General features: G+C 49.3%; 1 protein-coding gene across 1 annotated transcript in view; it reads right to left on the bottom strand.

Moving 5' to 3' along the window:
* Ube2ql1 (ubiquitin conjugating enzyme E2 Q family like 1) overlaps nucleotides 1–25,437 on the bottom strand; it is a 40,005-nt gene extending 14,568 nt beyond the window's left edge. The window contains exon 1 of the mRNA XM_059276350.1: nucleotides 24,195–25,437. Within this exon, the coding sequence (XP_059132333.1) occupies nucleotides 24,195–24,989 (795 nt within the window). The 5' untranslated portion in view covers nucleotides 24,990–25,437. The remainder of the gene's footprint in view (nucleotides 1–24,194) is intronic.
* Between the last annotated feature and the right edge of the window lie 607 nt (nucleotides 25,438–26,044).

The raw sequence follows: 26,044 nt of genomic DNA, 5'->3' as shown, positions 1-26,044 counted from the left end.
CAGAGGCTAAGCCCTGGAGGCCCGCACACCTTCCTGTGGGAACCTCGGTGCTTCTGGGTTATTCTGCCTGCTCTCCCCACGCCTTCAGGGCACGCATGTCCTGTACCGCTGTGGATTCCTGGCCCTAGCCAGCAATGACGGGAATATTCTATTTTGCAGCCCGAGCACAAAGCTCCCTCCATCCCACCCCAGCCTCCTCCAGTCACTCCTTCACCACCCACATCGCCTTCCTACTCCCCACTGTCTAACTGACTAACACCGTGTCTTGCGCAATTCCGAGCCCCGAGTACAAAGAAAATACCGACCACACGGTGTGCTGCAGCCAGCTGGAGGGGAAGAAAGGTAGGACTTGAGGGCTGCACTGTGTCTTTCAGAAGTCTGTCTAATCTGCTGGCGGCGTTACACAGGTGTTCTAAGCAACTGGGGTGGCTCCAGAGTAAATGAGACCCAACACTTTTTTATGTTGCCAATGAAACAGGGCAGAGATACGGCCCGAAACAGCTTAGTGAGTGTTGCCAAAACAAGTCGGAGACCTCAGTCTAAAACACAGTGTTCTATTATCATAAAATAGACTTAAGATTGCAATCAAACGAAGAAGCTGATTCTAAATTCCAGTTTCTAGTCTCTCTCTCTCTCTCTCTCTCTCTCTCTCTCTCTCTCTCTCTCTCTCTCTCTCTCTCTCTTGTTTTTGATACAGGATTTTTCTGTGTAGTTTTGGTGCCTGTCCTGGATCTCACTCTGTAGACCAGGCTGGCCTCAAACTCACAGAGATCACCTGGCTCTGCCTCCCAAGTGCTACTAGGACCACTGCCTGGCTCTAGTCTCTTTTGAAAAGCTTAGAAAACAGAGGAACTGATTTTTTTCCTCTGTCCTAATAAAATAGAAAAGACATTCTCCATAAATAACTGGGATGGCTGCTAGTACTTCCAAGTCATTTCTGGGGTTATGTTCTGACTGTTCCTTAATTTGTATGAGTATGTGGTAATACAGCCTTTGCTTTTTGAGCAAGAATTACATTAGTGAAAAGAATTCCACCTGATTTTATGAGCATCCCTGGAAACCTTCGAACAATGCCTACTGTATACTCTGGCATGGTTTTGGAAAGCTTGTGCCAGACCTTGCTCTGAGCATGTGTATAAACTTCCCAGTCTTCATCCAGGTGAGAATTCCATAATCTCTCCTGGTGAGAGGAAACTGAGGCACAGTTTAAGGAGCACGAAGTCACACAGCCAGCTGTAGACTGTGCAACGTTGGGTTGTAGAGTTTATGATTGCGTTCACTTCTCACTCCAAGTGAGCCTGACCACATCTGCACTCATTGCTCAGGTACTGAGTTCCACAAGCCCTGCACAGCTCTCTGTGTCCGGCATCCGGTGAGTGCTCAGGCAAGTTCATGGAGCAACACACAAGGACTGTTGTAGAATTCTCCCCTATAACAGGGAGTGCAGCCCTTATACCACGGTTGGAAGGCTGGTGTACACATCGCCACTTCTCAATGTGCCCCACATGGTGTTTCACACGTGACAGCTGGGCTAGTTTTAAGTAAGTTGTACTTTTGCAAATGAATGATTGGAGCCTTGGGGGCAGATAATTTCTCCATGGTAGAGGGGCAGCACCATAAATCTTTCTCTAGTTCCGGAATCAGGGCTGGACCCCACAATGCCTGCACATTTACCAGAAATGTCAGCCCCTTGTGGACCCCTGGAATCCTTCAATGCCGCTTCAATGAGCCAGGACAAGCAGCCTCACTGAGCTACAGAACAGCCGGCTCTCACCATGCCACACACGTTACCATCACTGCTGCCACCCTGAGAGCCCAGGCTCCTCGCTGGCCAGGTAACCAACATGGCCTCACCGATCATCGTTACGTTAGCCTCATGTACTCTTAGATCTCACACGCATGCCATTTTAACCCCACAGAGTTGGACCTTCAACCACACTCAAGTTCTGATCACAGGTCTCTGTGAATATCCTTCACAAGGTAAGCAATTTCGGAACACTTAGGGTTTCACAGTAGACATCTACCAATGTTGCTGAAAGTGGGCAGTGCCGTGGCTGTTTGCCGGTGACACCACGGAGGAGCTACAGGGAGAACATTAGGGGACGTCAAAAGGAGTTAAGGAGAAAGCCACCAAAACTCCCCCTTTCCTCACAATGGGAAAGTTCATCCAGGTGTATTTTGTACACTGGCAGAATAAGTTAATTCCCCTCTGCTCTGTTATTGTGCTACTGACTTTGGCTTGCTTTATGATTTAAAGGCTCACAAACACCAACTTTATTCAGTCTTTGAAGTAACCCAGTCAGTTTCCCTCTGGCTTTGTTTCACTTGTGCATGTATTATCGAGGGTTTTTTTTTTTATCACCAAGACGCAATACTAGACTTACTTTGCTATTTAAAGATGGCGGAATTGAGTATGCAGAAGTGGTAAGGGCCGGGCTACTTTTGAAGAATGTGATATGATAAAGAACATTGGGACCCCCAAACTGCTGTGTGATTCTTATATTTCTATCTCCTTGACAACTGGACTACATGGGCCCTTCCCACAGGGAATGTAAGCCAAGCAATGTGAGTCCCTTATGGGTACAGCTAGGAAGGGGCTGCGGACCCGATGCCCACACACTTCGGGTCAGGGTGGGGACCTGACGCAGGAGCCATACCTGCATCAGACTTGGCTCTCAAGTGCAGGTCATTGGCCAGGCCTGTTCACCTCTTGGGACCAGAGTTTTCTGCGATGAGTAAAATTCTTGGCAAATAATCGAAATTTTTTCATTAGCTACAAAAAGCCTGGACAAGAAAACCATTCACGGTGTGCAGAGAAGTGAGGCTGATCTCTGCCCACGTGATGGAGAGAGGCTCCAGGTGAAGGGAAATCGAAGGCTGTTGGTGAAGACAGAGTACATTCTGTGAGAGCTTGGAGAGAGGTGCTCTACATGCAGCATCTACCACCAAAGATGGATGTATGCAACTACTTCCCACCCAGAGTTTGATTTTCCATTAAAACCCTAGAGGAGGAGAACAGAGAAAATGTAGGAAATACTGGGAACATCTGAAACTCACAGGGAAGAGATTTGGAAATGAAGGAACTCTAAGAAACCGGTAACACAACCCATGCAACCATGAAACTTAATGCACAGATGCCAAGTCTCACTAGCATAAGAAAATGTAAGTTTAAAAATGAGCCATGTTTTACCAGTGAGAGTAGGCAGTTCAGTGTTTGAGGGTGTGTGTGAAGAGGTCACGGGCTCGTTCATGATAACTTCTCCTGAGGCAACTTGCTGATATGCATCCAATCAGTAAGCAGCCTGACCCCACCCTTTGAAGCAGCGCCCCACTTGTGAGGTTTCATTTATGGTAATGGAGGCACAGGAAGAAATCTGAAGTGTAGTCTATGAACTATGCACACCGTTGATGGCAGGGAAGGGCTACAGGACCCTGGCTGTCTGCTCAGTCATCCAAGGCACTTCTCTTCTTTCAGTGGGGTGTGCTGGGGCTAGCAGTCTTTAAAGAGGTAACAGACCAGAAAGAAGGCTGGTGGATATAGGCAGAAATATGTGTGAGTTTCAGACCTCTGTGCAGGAGCGGCCCTGTGTTTCTGTGTAAGTGTGTGTGGGTCACATGAGTACAGCTGGGCTGCTGCATACACCCCATATAAAAATCTAGGATGTTCTCTAGTCAGAGCTATAGGTGTTAGACAACCAACACGTCACCACAATCTCACACACTGTCATCCTGTCTGGGATCTTCGTGGCCCTTTCAGGAGGAGACAAACCTTTGATAGTGACAGAGAGAATCATAGAGTAATACTGACCACCATACCAAACTAGAGTGGACTTGTTGGTACCCAGACAGCTGTGGGCCAATGGAGGGACAGAGATGACTCCTGGGGAGGACATGCCTTCTGATAGGTCATCTATAAAATGCTATGTTCTGTCTTCTGGGTACTTCTGTGTCTTTGGAGAGAGAAATCCTGTGTTCATTGCTAGTTCACCCAATGAACCAGAATGGCAGCACAGCTTTTTACCACAGTTCCCTCAAAGTCAGCGCTCGCTCTTCTCTCTCTCTCTCTCTCTCTCTCTCTCTCTCTCTCTCTCTCTCTCTCTCTCGGCAAGGTCTCACTCCAGCTTTATCATAAAGCATCACTGGAGGATGGAATTGGGGAACCATCTATTTCTCCATTAAACAGTTACCATCCTTAGGGCAGATGACCAAAGTCAGCAGCTATAGACAAAATCCATTTATGCCTTTGGTCATTTAATTGCCTTTTAGGGTTAAGTACATTAAGGGGAAGACAAAAAATTAAAGATCATTTTAATTGTCATATTGTAAATATTGGGGATATCTCCCTGAAGTTAAGATGTAAATAGCTACATGCATTCTATTTGAATAAAAATTTATATAAGTATTTTTAAATATCCATTTTAACTTTATAAACATCCCAGATACACATATACATATGCCTATATTCACACACACTTGCATACACATATGTTCGGATGCACATACAGAGAGTCAAGCCTTAGCTACCCCTGCTTCTTGCCTCCCAGGGATATCAACCAAACATGACATATTAAGTTGCAATAAGAATAGGCACATCCCATCATATTAAGACTGGATGAGGTAACTCAGTAGGAGGAAAAGGGTCCCATAAGTAGGCAAAAAAGTCCGTGACCATCTGTGCTCCCATTGTTAGGAGTCCCAAAAGAACACAAGCTATACAACCATACCATATATGCAAAGGGCCTAGGTCAGACCCTATAGGGTCCATGATAGTTGCTTCAGTCTCTGTGAGCCCCTTTAGGCCCTACTTGATTTTGTGGACCATTTTCTTGTGGTGTCCTTGATCCTTCTGGTTCTTACAATCCTTCCTGGCCCTCTTCTGCAGGATTCCCCAAGCTCCGCCTATGTTTAAGCCTTAGCTATCTTGACAGGCTATGTATGACTCAGCAGGTTTATGGAGACTCTCCTGAACATCTGGGACTGGCCAGCCTTGGCAGCCAAGTGTGGAAACATGCCTAGGACCATCTAAGCAGTTGAGCAGCTGGACCCAGGAGATGTAGCTAGGCCTCTGGCAGCTTTGCTACCCTCTGTGGACTTCAGTGCACGAAACCAAGCCTACCTTATCCTTGGAGAATTCAAATGAGAAGAACACAGATGAAAATGTGGAGTGACTGGAGGCACAGACTCTATCAGTTTCTGCTGGGAGCCAAAAGGGTGATGGTAGTCTGTTCTTGGGCCTTGGTGGCAGACTGGCGGTGATGTTTGGGGATATTCTAACAAATGTCTCTACTTTTGAATAAAGTAAGAACAGATGCAAGGTGCACACTAATAAACAAGATATTCTATGCTCTGGAATAATCCTTCTGTATACTGTGAATATGTATTGCTCTCATTGGTTAATAAAAAGCTGACAGGCCAGTAGCCAGGCAGGAAGTATAGGCAGGACAGCCAGACACAGAGGATGCTGGGAAGAAGAAGGGCCAAGTCAGAGGAGTCGTCAGCCAGATGCAGAGGGAACAGAAGATAAATATGTCATGCTAATAAAGGTACCACCACATGGCAGAGCATGAATAAGGAATATGGGTTAACTTAAAATGTAAGAGCTAGTTAGTAATAAGCCAGAGCTATTGGCCAAGCATTTGTAATTAATATAAGCCTCTGTGTGGTTACTTGGAATTGGTGGGTGGGGAAGAAATGGCCGCCCACAGTTCTCCCTGCTGTGCCTTGCAGCAGTCTGGGGTCTCACTCAGGGTTGTTCAGTGTTTGCCTCAACCAGACTGTTAAAACTACCAATTCCGAATTGTTCTTGGATGTGACTATAACCAGGCAAGAAATATCCTATCATTCAAAGGAGAAAAATCAAAGAGGAGTAGAGAGATCTTCAAACACGACTATATTTCACACTGAACATGCTGCCTGGCTCAGGACAGGGAGCAATTCATTCACTTCTCCAGTGTCCATCTGCTGATTTCCAGGCAAACAGCAAAACAACACTTCAAAAGCTACCAGTCACAAACAAAACCCCACAGAGCCAATTCACATCCACAAAAACACCCTGACCGGTTAAACGTGATGCTGAGAGAAGAGCAGAAACTTCAGATTGCACGGAATGCTCATGATGCTGGGAGTTGAGGCTGCTCTGTCCTTGCTGTCAACCGCAGAATGTCCTTGCATGGAGTGTGGCTTTGTTGCTAAAAATGTCCACTCTTCCGACACCGCAATTACCAGGCACTCAGCACCCTCCAGCTTTCTCTAATGATTCATAATCTTGCTGTACCCCAAGGGCACCTGCGCTGCTTCATTTGGTGACATCCACTGAGTGTCCTCGAGGTGCAAGGTCTGGGCTTGTCCAAGGAGTTCCACAGTCCTGCCAGTCTTTTTTCCCCCCCTGGGGGATATTTTCACGAGTTTCTCTACATTTGACGAATGAGAATGGAACCCAAACACAGATGGCTGAGCAACAGTGCTTTCACAGACACATCTTGCAATGGCTTGTGGGTACCACGCAGACGTGTTGTGTTAAGGGCTTGTTTTCTCCTGGGAGCGGGGACACATGGCTTGGCTCTTCAAGGAAGCTGCAAGGAAATGCTCTGGGGATGGAAGGAAAGCGCCCACTTAACGGGAGCCTGGAAGGAGAGAAGGGACAAGGCTTCATGGAGAATGGGGAGGTAGCCTGGGTGGATGAGTAGAACACAGCAGGGAGCTTTGACTTCAGGATGCTGAAAGCAGATTGTGACCTATTCATACACACTTAGCAACAAGCCAAACACTGCCCATCACAGGTCACTGGGTCCTAAAGAAGGCTGGAGGTAGACGCTCGCTTGCTCTGATTTTTGAAAGAGGAAACAGGAAGGTGAAGATTCACTAAGACCTGACACCAAGCCACCTGTGTGTGTTGTTTGAAACTGGGTCTCCGGAAACATTATCCGGGTAGGAAAGCCAAAAAGGGCGTGCTGGCACAGAGCCTGTCCTAATATGGCACAGAGATCCCTAGGGAGCAGAAGGTGCTAACCAAACTTGAGAAACACAGGAACCCGGCACAGGCGACATGGTGACAACCTCCCTCCTGACTTCCTGTTATGAAATTACAGTGTTTACTCTTACCGAGAGACACCAGCCCATGATTACCAGACACTCCCCTCAGGTCTGAAATTTGGAAAGTCTACAAAATAAAAATTGGTAGTTACATTTAAGAAGTGTCCTGATTCTTGTGAGGAGGCTTCAAAGGTCCTACATAAGGATGATATTCGTTATTCCTCCAAGCTCTAGCTTCTCTCTGGGCAGCAGGACACTGGCTCTTAAGAGTCCTGAATGCTCATCTCTGAAGGGTTAGAACACCTGGAGGGAAAAAGATCTGCCCTCTGAGTTAGAGTGGATCCATTCTCAAAAGGCCATTACTGTGTTTAGCTTTGCCCTGGGGTTTCCTGGGACAGTTGCGGTATAAACAATAAAGTCTCTGGGGCCAAGGTCGCCTCTCCTGCCATGCCTTCCAGAGTCCAGTCTCCTGCTGCCAGCTTTTGGCAGCTCAGACCCAGGAGTTATCTTGTCCTCTTGGTGACTGCCATGTGTTGTCCAAGTCCTTCTCTAGCTGGGCAAGGAGTGAGCGAGTACCCTCCGTCACGTCAGCGAAGCAGTCACTTCGGATGAGGCCTTGGAACATTAAACAGACAAGCGGAGGAACACCCAGGAGGTGTCTGTGGTAGTCTGAAGGAAGTGACATGTATTGCTTCTCAGTTCTCTTCTGTCTAGAGACAGCATCTCATCACCTCGTATTTGGAATTTTGTCCAAGGTGGGATTTGTAATTCATATACAAAACTCAATATGGCACAAGGCAAGAATCTTCATAGAGTAAGAAGATGGTGTTAAACTCATCTCAGCTCTGCACAAATCCCTGGGCTCTTGGTTTGCATGTGACCTTGCTCACTAGGCCTACTTTTCTAACTTTTCTTAGTGTGAGACTTAAGGCATTTGTTTTGAAAAGCCCTAAGAATATTCTAGAATGAGACTCTGCTATAAAATCCTATCACAAATCTGCACCACTGTACTACGAACCAGAAGAAGTGTGTGTGTGTGTGGGGTGTCACCTGTCACATGCCCTCCCCCCACGTCTGTTCTGAGCACACATTATGAACCCCTATATCTACTCATGTGACTCATTTTCTTCCTGTAGTTTCTGCTCCCCAACTCATAATCTTCCCCTACATATATGCCACATTTAAGATGTGGTGTGCAAAAGTTAGGTATAAGGGATTTACTCACTCAATTCAAAGTAAAACCTTCTTGAATATTCTATAATATTTTCTAAAACATTATTCATCTGAATGTCATGACTTACTGATTCAAAAGAACAGCAGGAGACAGAAAAATAAAAGAAACCGAAGGGAGGTGAAGAAAATTAAGAGTGGGTACCAATTTTCATTATAATTGTGTAGAAAGAATGGCATGCAGAGGAAAAGTCAAATGGCAAACATTGCCTGATGTACAGACATATGCTTCTGGGGGACAAGATGATTTATGTGTCCTTCTTTGTACCATTCCACTGGGGTTGACTTACAGGGTCACTTGATACCAGTGTGTTATTTTTATTGAGACCCCATTTTGACAAAACAGTCTTTCATAGTATATTTCATAGCTGGAAATGTCAGTCATGTCCCCACAGCAGCGACTTTAACATTTCCCTTAGCCTTGCTGGGAATCCTAGGATTCCCATAAGATTCAGATCAATGGTCCCACAATTGTGGAGGGATTTGTTCTGCCTTGGGTGCAGCAGAGTGAGGGTTGGGTGGTCTTGTAATTCCTGAATCCTCTGATGGGCTCACTTCTTCAGTCTGCAGGCTGGGTAGACATTTCTCTAATTAGAGGTCTGTCAGTCTTGGACCCTTGGCAAGTCCTATATGAAGATGTTCCAACAAGAGACCATATGGAGGGAAAAAGATGCCCTTGATATTTATGCTCCATAGAAAGGAGAGTGATCCAGGGCTCCTGGTGATCATTCAGAGTCTGGTATATCATGGTTCTTTCATGTTACCCTTAGGAGTCCATGAAATCTGTGAACTTGTCTTGCTGCACAAGACTGCTGACTCCTTGTTTCTTATACCAAAATCCCTTCCAGAAACTGTCAGATGCTCTGTTTATTCTAAAGCTGAGTACAAATCAGAGGCTTGGTCTTCAGCACCTCAATTACAGATCCCAGCACCTGGGGGTCAAGCCCCCACTCCTTTTCTGACACCTCTGAGGGTGGCTTGTTAGGCATCCTTCATGCAATTCCTCTCACATTTGGGCTAGCATGGCAGCAGGCAGGCATGGGACTGGAGCATCAGCTGAGACCTTGTATCTTACCCCCAAGTGGGAGGGCACACACACACACACACACACACACACACACACACACACACACACACAGAGAGAGAGAGAGAGAGAGAGAGAGAGAGAGAGAGAGAGAGAGAGAGAGAGAGAGAGAGAGAGTCTACAAACTAAGGACCAAACATTCAAATATACCGGCCTATGGGGGCCATTCTCATTCAAACTGCTACAGCAATAAGCAGTTCATTCTGAAGTCTTTGCACTTCTTCTGATCACGGAGATGGCAAGGGTCATTCAACAGTCCTGAGAAGGTCACTTCACAGCTACCCTTGCTTATGGCCATCAAGCCACTGGCTCCCACCAGGGACACAGAATACCATCACTGACTAAAAGCTACTGCAGAACCTGCTGGGTTTGCCCTTCCAACTAAGTGTGGATCCCTAGGACTGGGGAGGGCTCTGGCTGATTTTCAGGGACATTGATGATGCTGGGAAAGCCCAGGATGACTTGAGCATGTTCTCATAGCTGCAGACATGAGTGGGGCAAAGCTGGAAATGGAAGACTCTCAAGATTTCATGTAGGATAGGATGACCGAAAAGCTTTCAGGTGAGATTAGATTCAGTGAAAGAGATACTAAACATGAATAAACGTGAAAAATAAACACAAGGAAGCAGTCTGAGCTGCTGGGCAGAAGTCTTTCTATTCGCCGACCATGATGCTCAAAACCGTGTCATGCCTACCTCGGTAGTCATGGCAACACACCCAGGCCCCAGATTGGTTACGTTATCCCTGTAGACTCCACTATGGAAGAATGAAATCCTTCCCTGGAGCTAGCCTGGAGGCCAGCAAACGCCAGCCATCCTTCTGTCTCTGCACCCTGCAGCTCCTCCTTCCCCTGCCCACTGACACTACAGCATGTGTGGCCATGCCTGGCTTTTGACTTGGGTATTTGGATCTGAATTTAGGTTCACGCTTGTTCAACGAGCCCTCTCAGTCACTAGGCCATCTCCCAGCCATAGAATGGGATTCTTAGGAGACCAGAATTGAGCAGAGTTACACAGGTGAAAACTCCCAACTTCCAATAAAAAGCACAGTTTAGTTACTACAGTACAAGGGGCGGGAGCTGGGCTGTAACTAGAGTACCGCCTGCCTCAGCTGCCGGGCTTGGGTAGGGCACTGTCAGATGTCAGTGTCTGATGACGTGAAATGCTTTGATGAGGGCTGAAATGAAGCCCACAGAGCCATGGCAAGGGCTCATCCTGAGAGAAAACAAAAAGGGGGTTACCTTGTGCTTCTTCGGATTGAGTTGGGGCTTAGTGCTGGAAATTTGAGCTAACACGGATACAACAGCAGATCACTCTCCACAGTGGGTGTTTCGTGCAAACTCACGGCTGGGCCGGTGGCTATAGTTTTATTGTATTTTTAGCAAGTTCTAGTCCTTCAAAGAAGGGTCATCTACTCATCACGTCCTCTCTAGGAATCACCATGTTCATCATTTCCCCAGTGTGGGGTTCCCCTGTGTGGTGGAGTGAGTGCTTTTCATCTTTAGGGGAGGCACCTTAAGCCCTCAGCGTGGTCAGGAGGAACAATGAGACTGGAACCTTCGTCTACCTCTAGATCCAGAATTTTATCTTAACCCCACCCAACAGTAACAAGGCAGAACCAAGACAGAACCTTTCCCAAAGGTTCTGCTATGAGCTGTAGAGTAAGCTTTAAGAGCATCCCCAAGACTGCCATCATTCAAAGCAGATGCCACCTGAGGCTTTTCACCTGCCCTAAGTGCTCCCAGGGTCTGTGACCCAAGGGCTCCCAGGGGCTGTGACTCTGAATGGGAAAGTCTCTTTCTCTTCACTTACTTGCTCTGAACTAAATCACAATAACAACACCACGACTTTGTCATGAGTAGTAATCGCTGCACTTGTCAGGCTGAGGCAGGAGGATTGCCATGAGCTTCATGTCAGCCTGGGTTACACAGTGAGTTGCAGGCTAGTTTGGGCTGAGAGTGAGACCCTGACCCAAACAATAGAAGAAACAAAAAAAGGAATTCCACATTTGAAAACAGTCACATCCTAGCTGTCCACATCTGTAAACATCGCAGAGGCTCACGGCTGTCGGGACTTCTGGCTGTGCTCTTGGTCCTGATCCTGTGTTAGCAGAGTGTCATTTAACCTCATAGCCAAGCTCATCATATCACAAATGTAGCAACTGTAGCCAACCATGACAGTTTTCTAATGCATTTTATTTTGTGCTTCTAAAGGCATTATTCTGTGGAGGTGACCTTGCAGGGCCACATGCTTGGGGGAGAGGCTCCGGGAATCTCTATTTCTCCTTGCCTGATCCTCAGGAACAACCACAAGACCTCCATCACTCCTGTTAATGAAAAGGCAGATGCCAGGATCCTTTTAAAACAAAATTACTAATAAAATCATCACCCTAATCCAATTCAGTAGAGTTCAAGCTCACTTTTTATCAGGTTAGTCTTATTTATGAATTAAGATAATGTCCTTAAAGTTTTATGTAATTTTATGGGTTGATACAGAAAAAAAAGTTCTTATCCGAGTTCTCTCAGATTGTCATGCTTTATAACACCCATCATAAAGCCAGTCAAAGGACACTGAACACAGAGCTGGGTCTGAAACCCTTAGTGTCCTGCTTGCCTGCCTGTACGTGGAATGCAGGTGCTGTCCCTGGAGAACACGGCCTTGCTACTGTAGGTGAGAAACCTTCCCTTTGCCCTCCCTCTTCTTCAGAACAACCTGGAAAGAAGGGAACAAAGACAAAAAGAAGGGGTGGCAGACACTCACTCTATGACAAGTCCTCAGACACCTGCAGGCATGAACCTCGGGAAGGACTTCCGACCATGAGAGGCTGAGAAGGTAGAGGAGCTGGGTTCCACCCTTGCCTTACGACCCTGAGCACCTGAGTTGGAGCCTTGGACCCCAGCAAGAGACAGGCAGTACCCTGGGCCTCATTTGCCAGACAGTCTAGCCTATTTGGTGACTCTTTTGTGTGTTCTAGATGGTGAAGAGAGATTGATTTTGTTTTGTTTTGTTTGGACAGTGGAGGATGAAACCTGAGATTGGTCCTCTGTCTCTCCCCCTGTAAGGAGATGGGGTGTGCCTTCGTGTCTAATGCATGCCCCCCCACAAAACAAAAACAAAAAACCAACGATAACAAAACGATGATTCATATACTATTCTGCGCATCTTCCAAGGAAGGGGAAATAGAATGTAGTGTTATGAAGAGATATTCTGATGACTCTTAAAAAGCTGTGTCTCATACAGAGTCTTGTAATGCCCAGCCACCTACAATTCATTACATTTGTAGCAAACTCCATTCTTGGTAAGTTTCCTCTATAGTATCTCTACGTCCCCTGGCCAGGAAGGCACATTGCATCCGGTGTGCCATTAACCTCCAAGGGTCCCTGCACAGATGGATGCTGGCGGCAATCGCTATGGTTTTGATACGATCACATCCAATCCCAGCTAACTTTTCTGGTGAAGTCACATCGCCCTGCTCCTGACTCTCAGGAGTCACAGTGGCCGTGGGAAGTGTGGCCGTGGGAAGTGTGGCAGCACAGTTTTAACAGCCGTGCTCCCACCAGGTCCAAACACCACCCCCAAAGCTGTTATTTACCACTGCCATGATAAAGGAAAATCTCTAACTCCATATTCTGGATTTTGGAGAAGTCTTATTTTCAAGCTTAAAAACGGAAAATACCCTTAATGGCATTTATCTGGAGATTTTCTCTGCAATTCCTGATGGGCGGAGCACATTTTAACTTGAGGTGTGATCTTATCAATATAGAGATAGCATTTCCTTATTTCCCTCATCAAAAAATCTAACAATTTTTCTGGGGGTAAAGGAAAATGCTTGCCAAATATTGTGACGGGGAATTGGTATTTATTTTACAGAAATTATATTTAAAGTAGTAATTTCTTCAATCTTACTGATTTTGCCAATGTGATAATTATCTCTAAAAAGCACTTCATTCTTGAGTTATTTTCAGAATCTTTAAAATTCCTTTCTCTTTTGTATAGAGAAGAAATAAAATGGTGATAATTATCTTTCTCTTACAGTTTCAAAGAACTAAAGCATGCTTATGGTTCTCACAATGGACTCAACAAGCTTCTGTGGAGTTTGGGCTTTGCTGATACTTCAGAGCCATGGCCTAAATTTGATGGACACATGGACCCTCCCCTGGTTCAGTCCTGAGAGCTGAGGCCATGTGGGCACTCTGGGTGTGGAGGCCATTATGCCATCGACAGTCACCCATGGTGAACAGATGGGCATTGTATGGCACTTGGGTGGTGGCCGCTCACTAGGTAGATGCTGGAATGAATGGCTCTGGTCCTGGAGCATCTGATGGTGCCTCAGCCCTGTTCCTTTCTCTCTCTTTGCTTCTGGCACATGAGTCCTCCCCCAAACGTGCTCTGTTTCCTCCTCTGTGAAGTGAAAATCAAAACAGCATCACCTCACAGGCTGCTGCCAGGATTTAATGAAATGATCCATGGAACCATGTGTAAGCAGCTGGCTCACAGGAAGGGGGACCAATTAGAGGGACCCCACTCTCCCTGGGGTAATTGTGCAGGCACTAGGCATTGTCAGAGCACCGTTAAACACTCTCAAAACACCGTTACGTTAATGAGAAGCCGTTACTGTAAGCACTCCTCCTAATATTTATTTATCCTTTAAATAAACTAAACTGCAGGGACAGTTTCACTCCCCAACTGACAGCTGTGCCCCAGATGCAGATGCCCGAAGTCAAGGATTATCAGCCAAACAGCCAGCTGGACTCTCCTCATACCAGCAGTGGCTGCTTTGAACACTCCACGATGCCTTGAGGAAGCTGCATAGCAATCACAGCTGCTTGCTGCCAGAGACTGTTTCCAAACAGCTTGCACCAGACCTCTTGTTATCACAAGCCGTGGGGAGCCCTAGATGAGCCTGCCGGTCTATTTTTGCTTGGGTGAGAGGTGAAGCGCGTCCCCCATGGCCCAGCAGGAGGCTGGTCGCTGGTACAAATGGTCACTGATTTTCATGAGAGACCAGAGTGACTGGTGTAAAGTCATCTTTCATTTGCATCCAGGACCGTGATCATCGGCAGGTTGTTGCAACGTCTGGACAAGGAAAGGCGTTTATCAGCAGCCTCCCCTGGCCTACATTTGGTCTTTATGGTTACTTCGGTGGGCTGAGCTGGTAACTGGAAGAAAGGAAAGGGGGCAGCCGACTGGCCACAGCAGTGGTGGTCGTGAGGAAACAGCGGACACATCTGAGTGATTTTTCTGGGGGCGGGAATATGGGCAGCAGAAAGAGCAGAGGCCTGCGGAGAGGTGAAGATGAGACCTGGCTTCTGGAAGAATTCCGTGAAGCTGTCCAAGGACCAAAGGTCTCAGGCACCTGAGGCCTTTGAGCTGCAGTACTACTCACTGTCAAGGACTGAGCGTCCTGACACCCGGGATCTCGAAGCTGTGACACTTGTCACCATAGCACCGAGGGTCCCAGCATCTGAGGTCCACACTGTGCTAGGATACCAGGAAGCTCCCTCAGCTGCTGCTTGCCACTGTCTGCTGTCACCGCTCACTGCTGCTGGAGGCTGGGGCTCATGATGGCTGCCAGTCCCAGGAAACGGGGAGTTAAAGCGTGAGAGCCTCTAATTTGAGAGGTGAGAGCCACTGAGTCTCTGGGTTCTAAAGCTTGGAGCAATAGGCCCTCAACTCTCAGGGATTGGGGCTGTAAGCCTCCGGACCCTCAGAACGGCAAAGGCCCAGGATTGCCCACGCTGAGTTTCTTTTTGCCTACCCACAATCCTCCTTCACTGACAGCAGAAACACCTGATGCATATTCGAATTTTTAGGTTATACTGCAGAAAGGGGGAAGTGAAGGGTGTGGGACATCTGCTCAAACAGATGGACACCGTGAAGAGGAAAAAAAATACAACTGTCAACACATAGCACCTAGTGGGACACGCAGGACAGGAACGTTTTTTACAATTGTCCACCCATAGCACCTAGTGGGACACGCAGGACAGGAACGTTTTTACAATTGTCCACCCATAGCACCTAGTGGGACATGCAGGACAGGAGTGTTTTGCTATCGGTGCAGATGGGTTAAGGGGAGAAAGCCACTGCTGTAACCGGAGGAGCCGGGGCATGTTGGCAGAGTTCTGAAGGGTGGACAGGGGCTCTTTCTAGTGAATAAGGTCATAAGGCATTCCAGCAGGAAGGGCTGGTGGGACCCCCCAGTGGGGGCCATGGAGAATGAAAGATTGCCACTGTGGTGAGCAGTACTGGCGGACTACGGCTGTGTTCTAGAAGGTTCATAATGCATAGTCTGAACAACAAAAGAGGTCTGCGTTTTCGAGACGCCATGCAAGTGGTGGGGGAGGGTGGAAGCTATAGGGAGACTGGAGGCTGGGGGAGCACACATGAGGATCCCTCCGTGACTGTGTCTTCTGAATACAGCGGCCTTGCTGCTTGGGGGAAGGGCACACCTCACTAGCTCCTTCCCTGCTCTCACAGCCACACCCATCCTCACTTGCCAGCCTTTCCTTCTGGATGGTCCCACATCTGCTTCCCCATCTGGCTTCCCCAGTCTGGTATCCTCGGTGGCCCTGCTCACAGGATTTCCTCTGAGTCTCATGGGATTAACAAGCCACGAGGAGGGCCTAGGACAATGCACAGAGTAGAGAAAAGATAGCACAGGAGTGTTAAGACTGATGTGATGACAAATCACGAGAGACCCTCAGCAAGTGAATGCTGACCGACCGATGTGGGGGGCAAGGAGGAAATAGTTCATCAATGAAGCCTCAGCCACTCGCCAGCTGGTAATGAGGAAGGAGCAGGTCGTCTGAGCCACCGCACCCACCAGCAGGCGGGAACGCATGGCCCCTGCTGGAAGTCCCGCTGCTGTTGCAGTGAGCTCTTGGTTGGTTGTTGGAAATATCCATCTCTCTGTCTTTTAGCAACAAAACACACCGGAAGAACAGGCAAGCTCCCCGTCAAGGCTTGGCTTCCTTAAGCTGGATGCTATCTTTGAGAACGTCACTTAGAGCAACTGGAGACTCTTCACATGCAAGTCCCTGGTACACATCCAGGCCGTGGTCCATTGCCAGGGCTGTGGACATTCTATGAATATGCATGTCCTCAAAAAAATTACCAAAAAAAAAAAAAAAAAAAAAAAAAGCAAACGCTGCCACAAATGGGCTGTGCACTATTCTAACTGATGGTGGGCTCTCCGAGGCAGGTCCTCCACAGGCTTCTCCAGCCATAGAACCTGGAAGCCCCAGGCCTCCGTGTGCTCACCCCTGAGAATGCTCTAACTAGTGGATTTATGCGCAGATGGTGTCCCCCTCCCTGGCTCCAGCTCTGCCCAGCTGGACCTGGGGATGCTGAGTGGATTGACCTGACCACTGTCTCTCTCCAGCCTTCTCCTCCTTGGGCTGTGCAAATGGTCAGAGGGAAGGAAAGACTTGCTTTCACAGTGGCCACACAGAGGCTTTATCTGCAGCCTCTGACAGGGTCTGAAGCTAGACCATGATGTCAAGCTCTGAGGGCTGGGCCTTAGTACTGGGAGAGTTAAATCGTCAGGTACATAATGTATCCCTACATGTGAGAACCACTGGCAGAGAGGAAAGGACAGCCATGTGATTACCTCCCCTCTCTTTCCTTATTAACCAAGCAGCAAAATCCACAATGGGGATAGTTGAAATGTGGCACAGAGGACCCGTATAAGTGGCTTATTTATTCTATTATTTATTATTATTATTATCATTATTAATTACTTTATTATTTTCACATGAGCGCCACTATGGCTGGTTCCTTATCTGTTCCCAACATGGTTGGGGTACTAGGGTGGCTGTTCTACCTCTAAACTTGGATCCAGAAGAATCATTCCTGGGTATAAAGAAGAGATGCAGAGGAGACGCTGGAGTCTTAGGGCTGTGCTACTGTCAGAATTTCAGCTTAGTATCCCACCACACAGTAGTAACTGCTTGTCGTCTCTTCAAGCAGAGCAATCTCCCCCATCAGTTAAATCACAAAGGTAAGCAAGCACACACGGGCATCCTGCTCTAGCCAACTCCGATTTCCTGGACTCGCAAGGCGGGAGAGTCAGTAGCTCCTATTATTAACTGGGCTAGGTACTGGGGGCGGGAGCTCTCAACGGAGCACTGGGGCTGGTGTGGGGCTATTTTTAGGATGCAGAGTCCTGTCGGTGTCCTCCTGCCTGCCCTACTTGATAGGAGAACAAGGAGCTATTTTTTTCTCCAAATAGTCAGGCGTATCGATACTTCTAGCTGCAGAGTCATCATCATTGGTAATTATCTCTGCCCCTTCCATGCAGCATAGGACAAAATGACACTGTGACTCTTAATAAAAGCCTTGTCTCTTGGGGTGAATCAGACATACCTGCTACCCCAACCCTAGTTGACACTATTCGGGGTGTAGGATCCCTGGCTTCCCTTGGAGTGCACTGGCATTTCTTGGCTTGGCACTACAGGCAAGATTCACCATCCTGTGCCTTCACAGCATGGCTTCACTCATGTTTTACCAGCCAGTAGCAGGCTCTTTGGAACCAATATGTTGAACTAGTTAGTAAATCTCTATATGAGTTGGTTATGGGTATGTCTCCCTCATCCCAGTATAAACGTTGAACCCACAGCCCTCAGAACCTAGGAACATGACCTTATCTACAGATAGGGTCTTTTAGAGGTTATCAGGTTAAGATGAGGTCCTCAAGATAGGCCCAAATCACTAGGACGACATTATCATAAGAAGCCAGACAGAGGCACACATGGAGAAAGAATGACGTGAAGGGGACCAAGGGGGAAGATGCCATCTACAAGTCAAGGACAGAGGCCTCAGGAGAAGCGGGCTCGATCTATTGCACCTTGATTTTTGATGTCTAGCTTTCAGAGCTGTGGGAGAACGAAGGTCTGTCACGGGAGCCACCAGGCCACGGGACCTCCAGGAGACAGCTCTTGCGAATTAACAAAGCTCTGGACACACAGTGTCTGTTACAGCAGGTCAGAAGCCATAGGTTTGAGGAGCTCACCGGCGATGGTCTGTGTCACTCTTCGTGACCGTGTGTATTTGTGCAGTCACAAATGAATGCTGTTGCTTGGTCCGAGGCTCTGGAGTGAGGTCCAAGGAAGGGATGTCTAAAGCAGAGTAATCTCCCCTTTACTTCTGACTGTACGTGCACCTGAACCTATACTCTCTGCCATAGGGCCACACGCCCAACCTGAAGGCCACAGGCCACACATGTTCCAGGACAGCTGTCACTTGATTGATTGCGCCATTCTTGAGTGTGAGTATTGCAGATAACCACATGGTATTACAATGTCAAAAGGTTGGACTGAATGGAAACTCACAACTGGTCAAAAGGTAGAGAGTAAGTAACTGTCGAGGGCTCAGCTATGACTGGGACATCTGTGTCCCCTTTCTACCAACAAGGTAGGAGGTCCCCACCCTCAGAGATCATCAAGAGGGTCTCCCTCCCTCCCTCCCTCCTTCCCTCCCTCCCTCCCTCCCTCTCTCTCTCTCTCTCTCTCTCTCTCTCTCTCTCTCTCTCTCTCTCTCTCTGTGTGTGTGTGTGTGTGTGTGTGTGTGTGTGTGTGTGTGTGTGTGTGTCTGTGTGAAGAGCCAGAGGTCAGGGAAGACTGGATCAAAGCAGTGTCTTTTCAACATGACAGGGTTCCTGATCTCATAAACTCACAGCAGCTTTGGTTGTCTTTGCAAGACCTGTATCAGATCTAGCCAGTAAACAGTCCGGCAACGGGGGTGGGGGTGGGTTTTTCGTGAGCTCCCACATCTAGCTGAGAAGCTATTGGCTGCTGATGGCTTCTGCGGGAGGGAGAGTCTCTGGTAAGTCACCCAGGAACCACTGATGGGCCCACGTCCCTGAGTATGAGTGACATAAATCAGACAGCGGGTCATACCAAGTCGGGAGAGATGGGAGTGTGTGTGGTGATATTTCATGTATGATCTAACAAATAAAGCTTGCTGAAAGATCAGAGAAGCAGAGCAGCCAGCCACTAGAAAGACTCCTTACCTCTACCGAATCCTCAGCCTGAAAGACTGAGCTCCTTTCTCCTCCTGCCTTATACTCCTTTCTCTGCCCAGCCATATCACTTCCTGTCTCCACCTCCCTAGTGCTGGGATTAAAGGCGTGTGTGCCTCCAGAGTACTGGGAGCAAAGGCATGAGATCCCAAGTGCTGGGATTAAAGGTGTGTGCCACCACTGCCTGACCTCTATGGCTAATCAGTGGCTGGATCTGTCCTCTGATCTTCAGGTGAGCTTTATTTGTTAGAGCATACACAAAATATCAACACAGGGTGTGGATCTGGAAGGAGTTAGGGAGAGAAGTGAGGGGTGAATGTGATCCAAATATATTGTGTGCATGTATAAAATTCTCAAAAAGTTAATAAAATATCACACATATTTTTAAGAAGGTTGCACAGGTGTGGCTGCAGACCGCAAGCTCTGAAGTGACTCCTGGGCTGTACCACCTTCCTGGACTGCAGTTGAGTCCGCTGGGCTGCACAGCCCTCACTCTGGCGCCACTCAGACACGCGGCGATTCCTGCTGGGTTCCCTCATCAATAAAATCTCAGAAGTGTGGCACTCTTTCAGTTGCTGACCAGCTTTTATCCAAACACTAAGACTCAAGGATGATTTGGTCCTGAGGACCTGAGAACCTTTTGCAGGTAGCTGGCTACCGCTGCTTCTCCGTGGGTGACAGCGATGACCAGGTAGGTGGCAATTAATGGATGGCCACCTGGAAGCAGCAAAGGTACCCAGGTAGCCCAGCATGAATTGCTGTCCTTTCTCACACCTTTGACTCGGGAGTCTGGCCTCTCATGAGACGTTATGATGAGAGTGGAGAGTTAAGTCATCCTGACTTCAAACAGCTGTGGTTTCCACACCTGTATGGTAGTCATGGGAGGAATCCACCCTGGGGAAAGTTTAGTGGCTGCTGTGCTCAGCTTGGCCAGACTGTGGCATTGAAAACAGGAAATGTTAGCTGCTGCTGTCACTGCCGTTTGTAATGCAGATACTCAGTTCTGAAGGGACAGGAGAAGGGAGAGGAACTGTCATTCAGGGGCCATCTGGTTCTCTGACGACAGAGCAAATTAATTAAAATGGGGACACTCAGGAGGTGTGCAAGCGTCTGAAGAGAACCCTGAGTTAGGGCATAATCAAGTGCCTGTTATCTGCAGCAGTGGGAGGGCTGTCTGGCACTCATGCAGCCTTCAAATGTGCCCTTGGAGATAGATGCTCCTGAGCTTGGAGGCACTCTGTGACCAGGCTCTCCTTTTAGTCTTAGAGCCAGACGGCCTAGGCTTGCAGGTTCTGTTCTCAGCAATCTCAGAACATGGAGTTTCACTGCTTGTGAAGCCTGCTAGTGTGAGCTCTATGCTGGCATTGCAGCTTCCTTCAGCTTCAGGACAAAACTCTGAAAGCTTTTCAATGCCAATGGCATCACAGTGGAGCTACGCATTGTGTTCTTAGGGCTCTGTGCGTGACCGAGGAGGCAAATGCTACGCTAAAAGCTTTTATCATTTGCACTGGATTATTTCAAAGGCCCAGAAATTGTTCACCCAACTGTAGAGAACTATGCATTACCCCAAACCTCTCTTGGTGAGTGTGAAAGGTCACACCTGTCACCCCAACGTTTAGGAGGTTGATAAAAGAGGATTGCCTTGAGTTCCAGTATCATCTTAAAAACAACAAAAAAAAATGTCCCTATTTAGAATCCCTTGATTTAGTCATAAACAAGTAAGAGGCTTATGTCTCTTTATACACAGAATGTAGCACATAAGAGACAAATGTGTCTATTTAATTCAGAATAATCCACAATGCAATGTGAAAGCCACTTTGGAAACACAAGATATACATTCAGCCCAGGCAAAGTCTCATGAAGTTCCTGAATTCTTCACACAGAGGACAAACCTGAGCTTCCAACTTTGTGAACAACCCTATTAACCAGATACTTTTGAATGTTACACCTTAAACTCTTAAAGCTGTCTTGAGGTTTTTCTGAAGACCCTGGAAGGTTTTTCTGAAGACTCAATTCAGAAGTTTAAGTGAGTGTTTTCCTCTATGAAAAAGACAAACAAGGTTTTTCTAACTGCAGCTTAAGAAGAAAAAAAAAAAAACAAACCCTAAAAGAGAAATGCAAACAGACAGGGACCGGACCGCCACTAGAGTGTAACAGCACCTTAAGTGATTATAGGTGAGTAGTAGTCCTACTTCCTTTGAATAGCTTATCAGGTGCTTGGATGGGTTCAAAGTACATTACCTCTAACTGTGGAAATAGTTTGGTAGCTAGCACATGTGCAGTGAACAGCCCTTGGTCATGGATCTGCAAAGGGATGAAGGCATCACAGCCCTTCGGTTACCAGAGATGCTGCTGCCGCTGCCCTGCCGTACCCAGGCCCTTGAAACTTTAATGACTGCTCATCTCTTCAACTCTTTCATGGCACTTGAATATTTCATGTGTACCACATATCACCCTCTTTTGGAAAACTGGGAATGTTGAAACCAGGGGATAGGAAATACAGAGGAAGTAAACAGCCGTTTAAAAAAGTACCAAGTCTTGACCATCATTTAAAAAGTACCGTGTCTCATCAGATGATCCAATGCAACCTGCTAGGTGGAAGGAACAGGGTCTAATTGCTTATCAAATTCAGGAAGAAAGTGCTGTTAACTCTGTTTTCCATGAGTAATGCTCTCAACTGCAGTGACTCTCAGTTTCTTTTATAAAGAAATGGAACACAAACTCCAAGACGTAGACGGAGAAGGACACCAAGGGAGCTGTTGTTCCCAGCACTAAGTGAAAATTGTAAAACTATTTATCAAGACATTTCTGTTTACCAATCCCACTTCCTCATTCAAAATCATTATTTCCTCGAGTCTCAGAATGCAGGCTGGGGCCTTAAATACCTCCCGAGTCCATCATGCCACAGATTCGAGTCTGTGGGGCAAATTACATTCCTCTTCTCTGACCCTCCAAATCATCTTCCTCAAGAAGTGACTGAGAAGCAAATGACCATGGCATTCTGAGGACCATCTTCCCATTGCATTCCTATAAGCCTCACTGGGAAACAGAGCTAGCTCCCCCGTCTCCCAGTGCATGCACTCAGCCACATGCACACTGTATTCCAGCCAGTGTCTCACTGTGGGATAACTCGTTGTCAAAGCCTTGACCTACTCTGTTACAGCCTTGCTCTGGAGCCCTTGTGCTCAGCCTACCGGAAATGGGACTCCAGGAAAAGGTGGACTGGTAGGATGGCTCAGGATGCAGTGACCTTTTTGCTGGCACTGGGATGCCTTTTTTTTTCTTTTTTTTTTAAATCTCAGGCATTCAGCCTTGAGGGAAAAGGGCAGAAAAAGCTCCATTTGATTAGTGTGTTTGGTTAGTGCGTGTACCTGCAGTGAAAGGGGCCGCCACAGGCACTGGGGAAGAAATGATCGTTCCTGATGAGCTGGCTGTGCAAAGACCACATGGAGGTCATTGGGGGCTTTTAAAGAAAATAAGAATTCTCTGTAAATATTGAAGATGTCCATGCCAGATAGAAATGTGATTTGACAAAACAATGTTGGGAAATGCCCACCATCGATTTGAATGTGGCCAAGAACATAGACCCTGAGAAAACAAACCACCATGCCCTTCTCTGCAGCGGGGTGGGAGGCGTATCTTGGAAAACGCACTGATGTCCTATCCGTTTGGGGGCTGTCTCTCTGTAAAGTAGCCCCGTGATGCCATAGGTGAGAAGGCTCAGGTGACCTGCTTAGCATTCCTTTCTGTGCTTGGTCGAATCTTTAGCGTTGAAACCCATGGGGGGGGGGCACAGGTAAAGAAAGAGAAGAAACAGGGTCTGAAAGAGACCAAGGCCCAGCCTGTACTCCAGAGGCGTTCTCCAAGGGCCAAGTACCAGGCTGAGATGGTCAGGGCAGCTTTCCCTGAATGGAGTCCGGCCTGCTAACACTAGGAAAGACTCAATCACACTTCTGCCTGGAGAGAGCCTTCCAGGAGGACCTGTGCCTTTACAAGGGTGGCTGCTGGGAGGGAGGAGAAGGAGACAGAGCTTCACAGGAGGCAGCTGGCCTGGTCTTTATAAAGTCCACCTGGGAGATTTGAAGAAACGTGTGTGTGTGTGTGTGTGTGTGTGTGTGTGTGTGTGTGTGTGTATGCACGTGTGTGCGAGTGTGTGTATATGTGTGCTTTTATGTATGTGCGTGTATATGTGTACTTGTTTGTGTGTGTGTGTGTGCGCGCGCGCGTGCGCGCCCCCTCGCGCGCGTGGGCGTGCGCGCGCATGTGCCTGTGTATGATGTGCTGGGCTGGATAGTTACATCCTAAGCTTCAGGAAAAGTTCGTACCTTCGCGGTAATCATGCTGACCAGAGACCAGTTAAACAGGCAGTGGAGAGGAGGAGAAACGGAGAAGGTCAGGAGAGTATGGGAAACTCACGGTGGAAAACGGGAAAGGGATTTGTGGGAAAGGAAGGAGGAGGGGGGAAGGACCATCGCCGGGGAAAGAGGAAGAGAGAGTGAAGTGTAGCCAGCAGAGAAGAAGTAGCGAAAAACAGGGAGGATCCTGGAACAAGACCGTGAGCAGAAAGCAGAAAGCAAGGGAACCGACAAGCCAAACAGCCCAGCGGTTCTAGTAGGACCAGCGCTGGAGACCAGAGGGCTGGGACGCAAAAACAGACGGGAAGAAATCCCTTAGGGAAAAGAAGCAGAGGCCGTGGGACGAAGTGTCCCCAGGCAATGAGCTGGATCAGAGCTCACTTGCCCCTAGAGGGGTCAGACATCACTTCCCATCTCTGGCCTACCCTCGAACTCCCACCCACCCCAACCCCCGGCCCCTGGCTCCGCAGCCTTACCTGGCCCTTGACCAGGCTGGCAGCGAACTGGCGCATGACAGCCTCCACGGTGTAGGCGCTGGACCAGCCGCGCGGCGTGAGCAGCTCCATGCAGATGGCGCCGCCGTCCAGCACGTAGCCGTTCTCCAGTCGTGGGCTGAGCACCCGCATGAAGGGCGGCGAGAAGGGGAAGTTATCGGGGAAGGTGAGGTTGAGCAGGATGAACTCCGTGTTGGTCTCCTTCATGTCCTGCCACAGCACCGAGTCCTTGTCCACCTGGTGCAGCTTCACGTTCCAGTCGAAGAGGCTCTCGTTCACCAGCTCCACCGAGATGAAGCGGTCGCTGAGGCGCGCGATGTCCTGCAGCTCCTTCATGAGCCGCCGGCTGCGCACCTGTGTGCAGTGCTGCTGGCGAGCCGCGGGCACCAGGCTACAGCCCGCCGCCGCCGCGGCCACCGCGGGGCCCGGCCCCGCCCTGGCGCCCGCCGCCCGCTCCCGGGGCCCCCCGGCGCCCGCCGCCCCCGCCGCCCCTGCGGCCGGCTGCGGCTGCTTGTCGCGGGCGGCCAGCTCCGCCGCGCGCTTGCTCTTGCCCTTGCCGGGCCCCGGGCTAGCGTCGCCCGCGCCCCCGGGGTGCTGCTGCTGCTGCTGCTGCTGCTGTTGCAGCTTGTGGCCGCCGCTCTTGCCGCCGCCTTTGCCGCGCAGCGACGCGCTCTGTTGGCCGCCGCCTCCGCCACGGTGGTTGTGGTGGTGCTTAGGGTCCTCCGTGTCCCGGTTGTGCAGGCGAATGAGCCCGATTTTACGGAGCAGCGTGGCCATCTTAGGCTCGGTTCTGGCGGGGGTCTCTCCGGGGCTCCTGATCCCGGAGCCCGATAGCTGGGAGGCGCGGGGCTTGGGGCGGAGGCAGGCGACCGCTCAGCGGGGCGCGGCGAGGGCCACCCCAGGAGTCGGTGGCCGTGGCGCAGCGGAGCTGATAGCACCGGCGCTCTCTGGCCGCTGTGTCGCCGCTGTCATATGACGGGTCTGCTCCGGCGAGGGCTCCCGGCCGCCCGGGTAGGGGAGGCGTGGAGACGCGGCGCCGCTGATGTCCCTGGCCGGTCCCAGGGCGCAGTCCCCGGACCCCGGTGTCCGTGGTCCTTTGTGCGCGGCCGCAGACCGCCTGGCCCGGAGTCCGAGAGCAGCACCAAGGTGCGCAGAGCGGCCCGCGGCGCCCCGGAGGCAGCGAGGTGGCCGCGGAGTCGCGCCGTGCGCTTGCCGGGCCGTGCGGCGCTGGCGGCTACCGCGGGGCCCGGGCCACTGCCGCTCTCGTCGCCGCCGCCGCTGCGGCTGCTGACATTGCAGAGGCGGCTGCTCCGTCTGAGCCGAGCGCGGCGCGGAGGGGGCGGCACTGCCGGCCGGGAGGGGGGGGGGTGCGCGGGGCGGAGCCGCGGGCTTGACTGCGCCGTGCCACCCCCGCCGCCGGGTTCCTGCGGCGACACACGCGCGGCCGCTGGGGGGAGACAGCGGTGCGCGCTCGCACCGTTGGCTCTGGGCTGCGTGCGAGCTGCCTGAGCCCGGGAGCCTGAGAAGGGTTGGCCTGAGCGCGCAAATAGGGTCTGAGAATCACTCTATTCTTCTGTCCCCAATTCTGAATGCTGTGTCTGGGGTCCGGGTCTCATATCCCATTTATCCTCCTTAGGACAACATACAGGGGAAAGGTGGAAATCTAACTCTTTATTAATCCTTCCAATCAGACGGACGATCCCAATGTTTCTACGCAACAGTTCTGGGCGGGTGGGAGCGGAGGACGGCCGGCTGGAGGGACACTTACTTAAAGGACAGATCAGAGAATCAGACACAAGAGCGGGGTGAGAGGCCAGACCAGATGCAAACCT

This window comes from Peromyscus eremicus, chromosome 11, assembly GCF_949786415.1.
Source record: "Peromyscus eremicus chromosome 11, PerEre_H2_v1, whole genome shotgun sequence".
Lineage (NCBI taxonomy): Eukaryota > Metazoa > Chordata > Mammalia > Rodentia > Cricetidae > Peromyscus > Peromyscus eremicus.
Note: the sequence above shows the minus strand (reverse complement) of the source record. Positions and strands in the feature narration are given on the sequence as shown.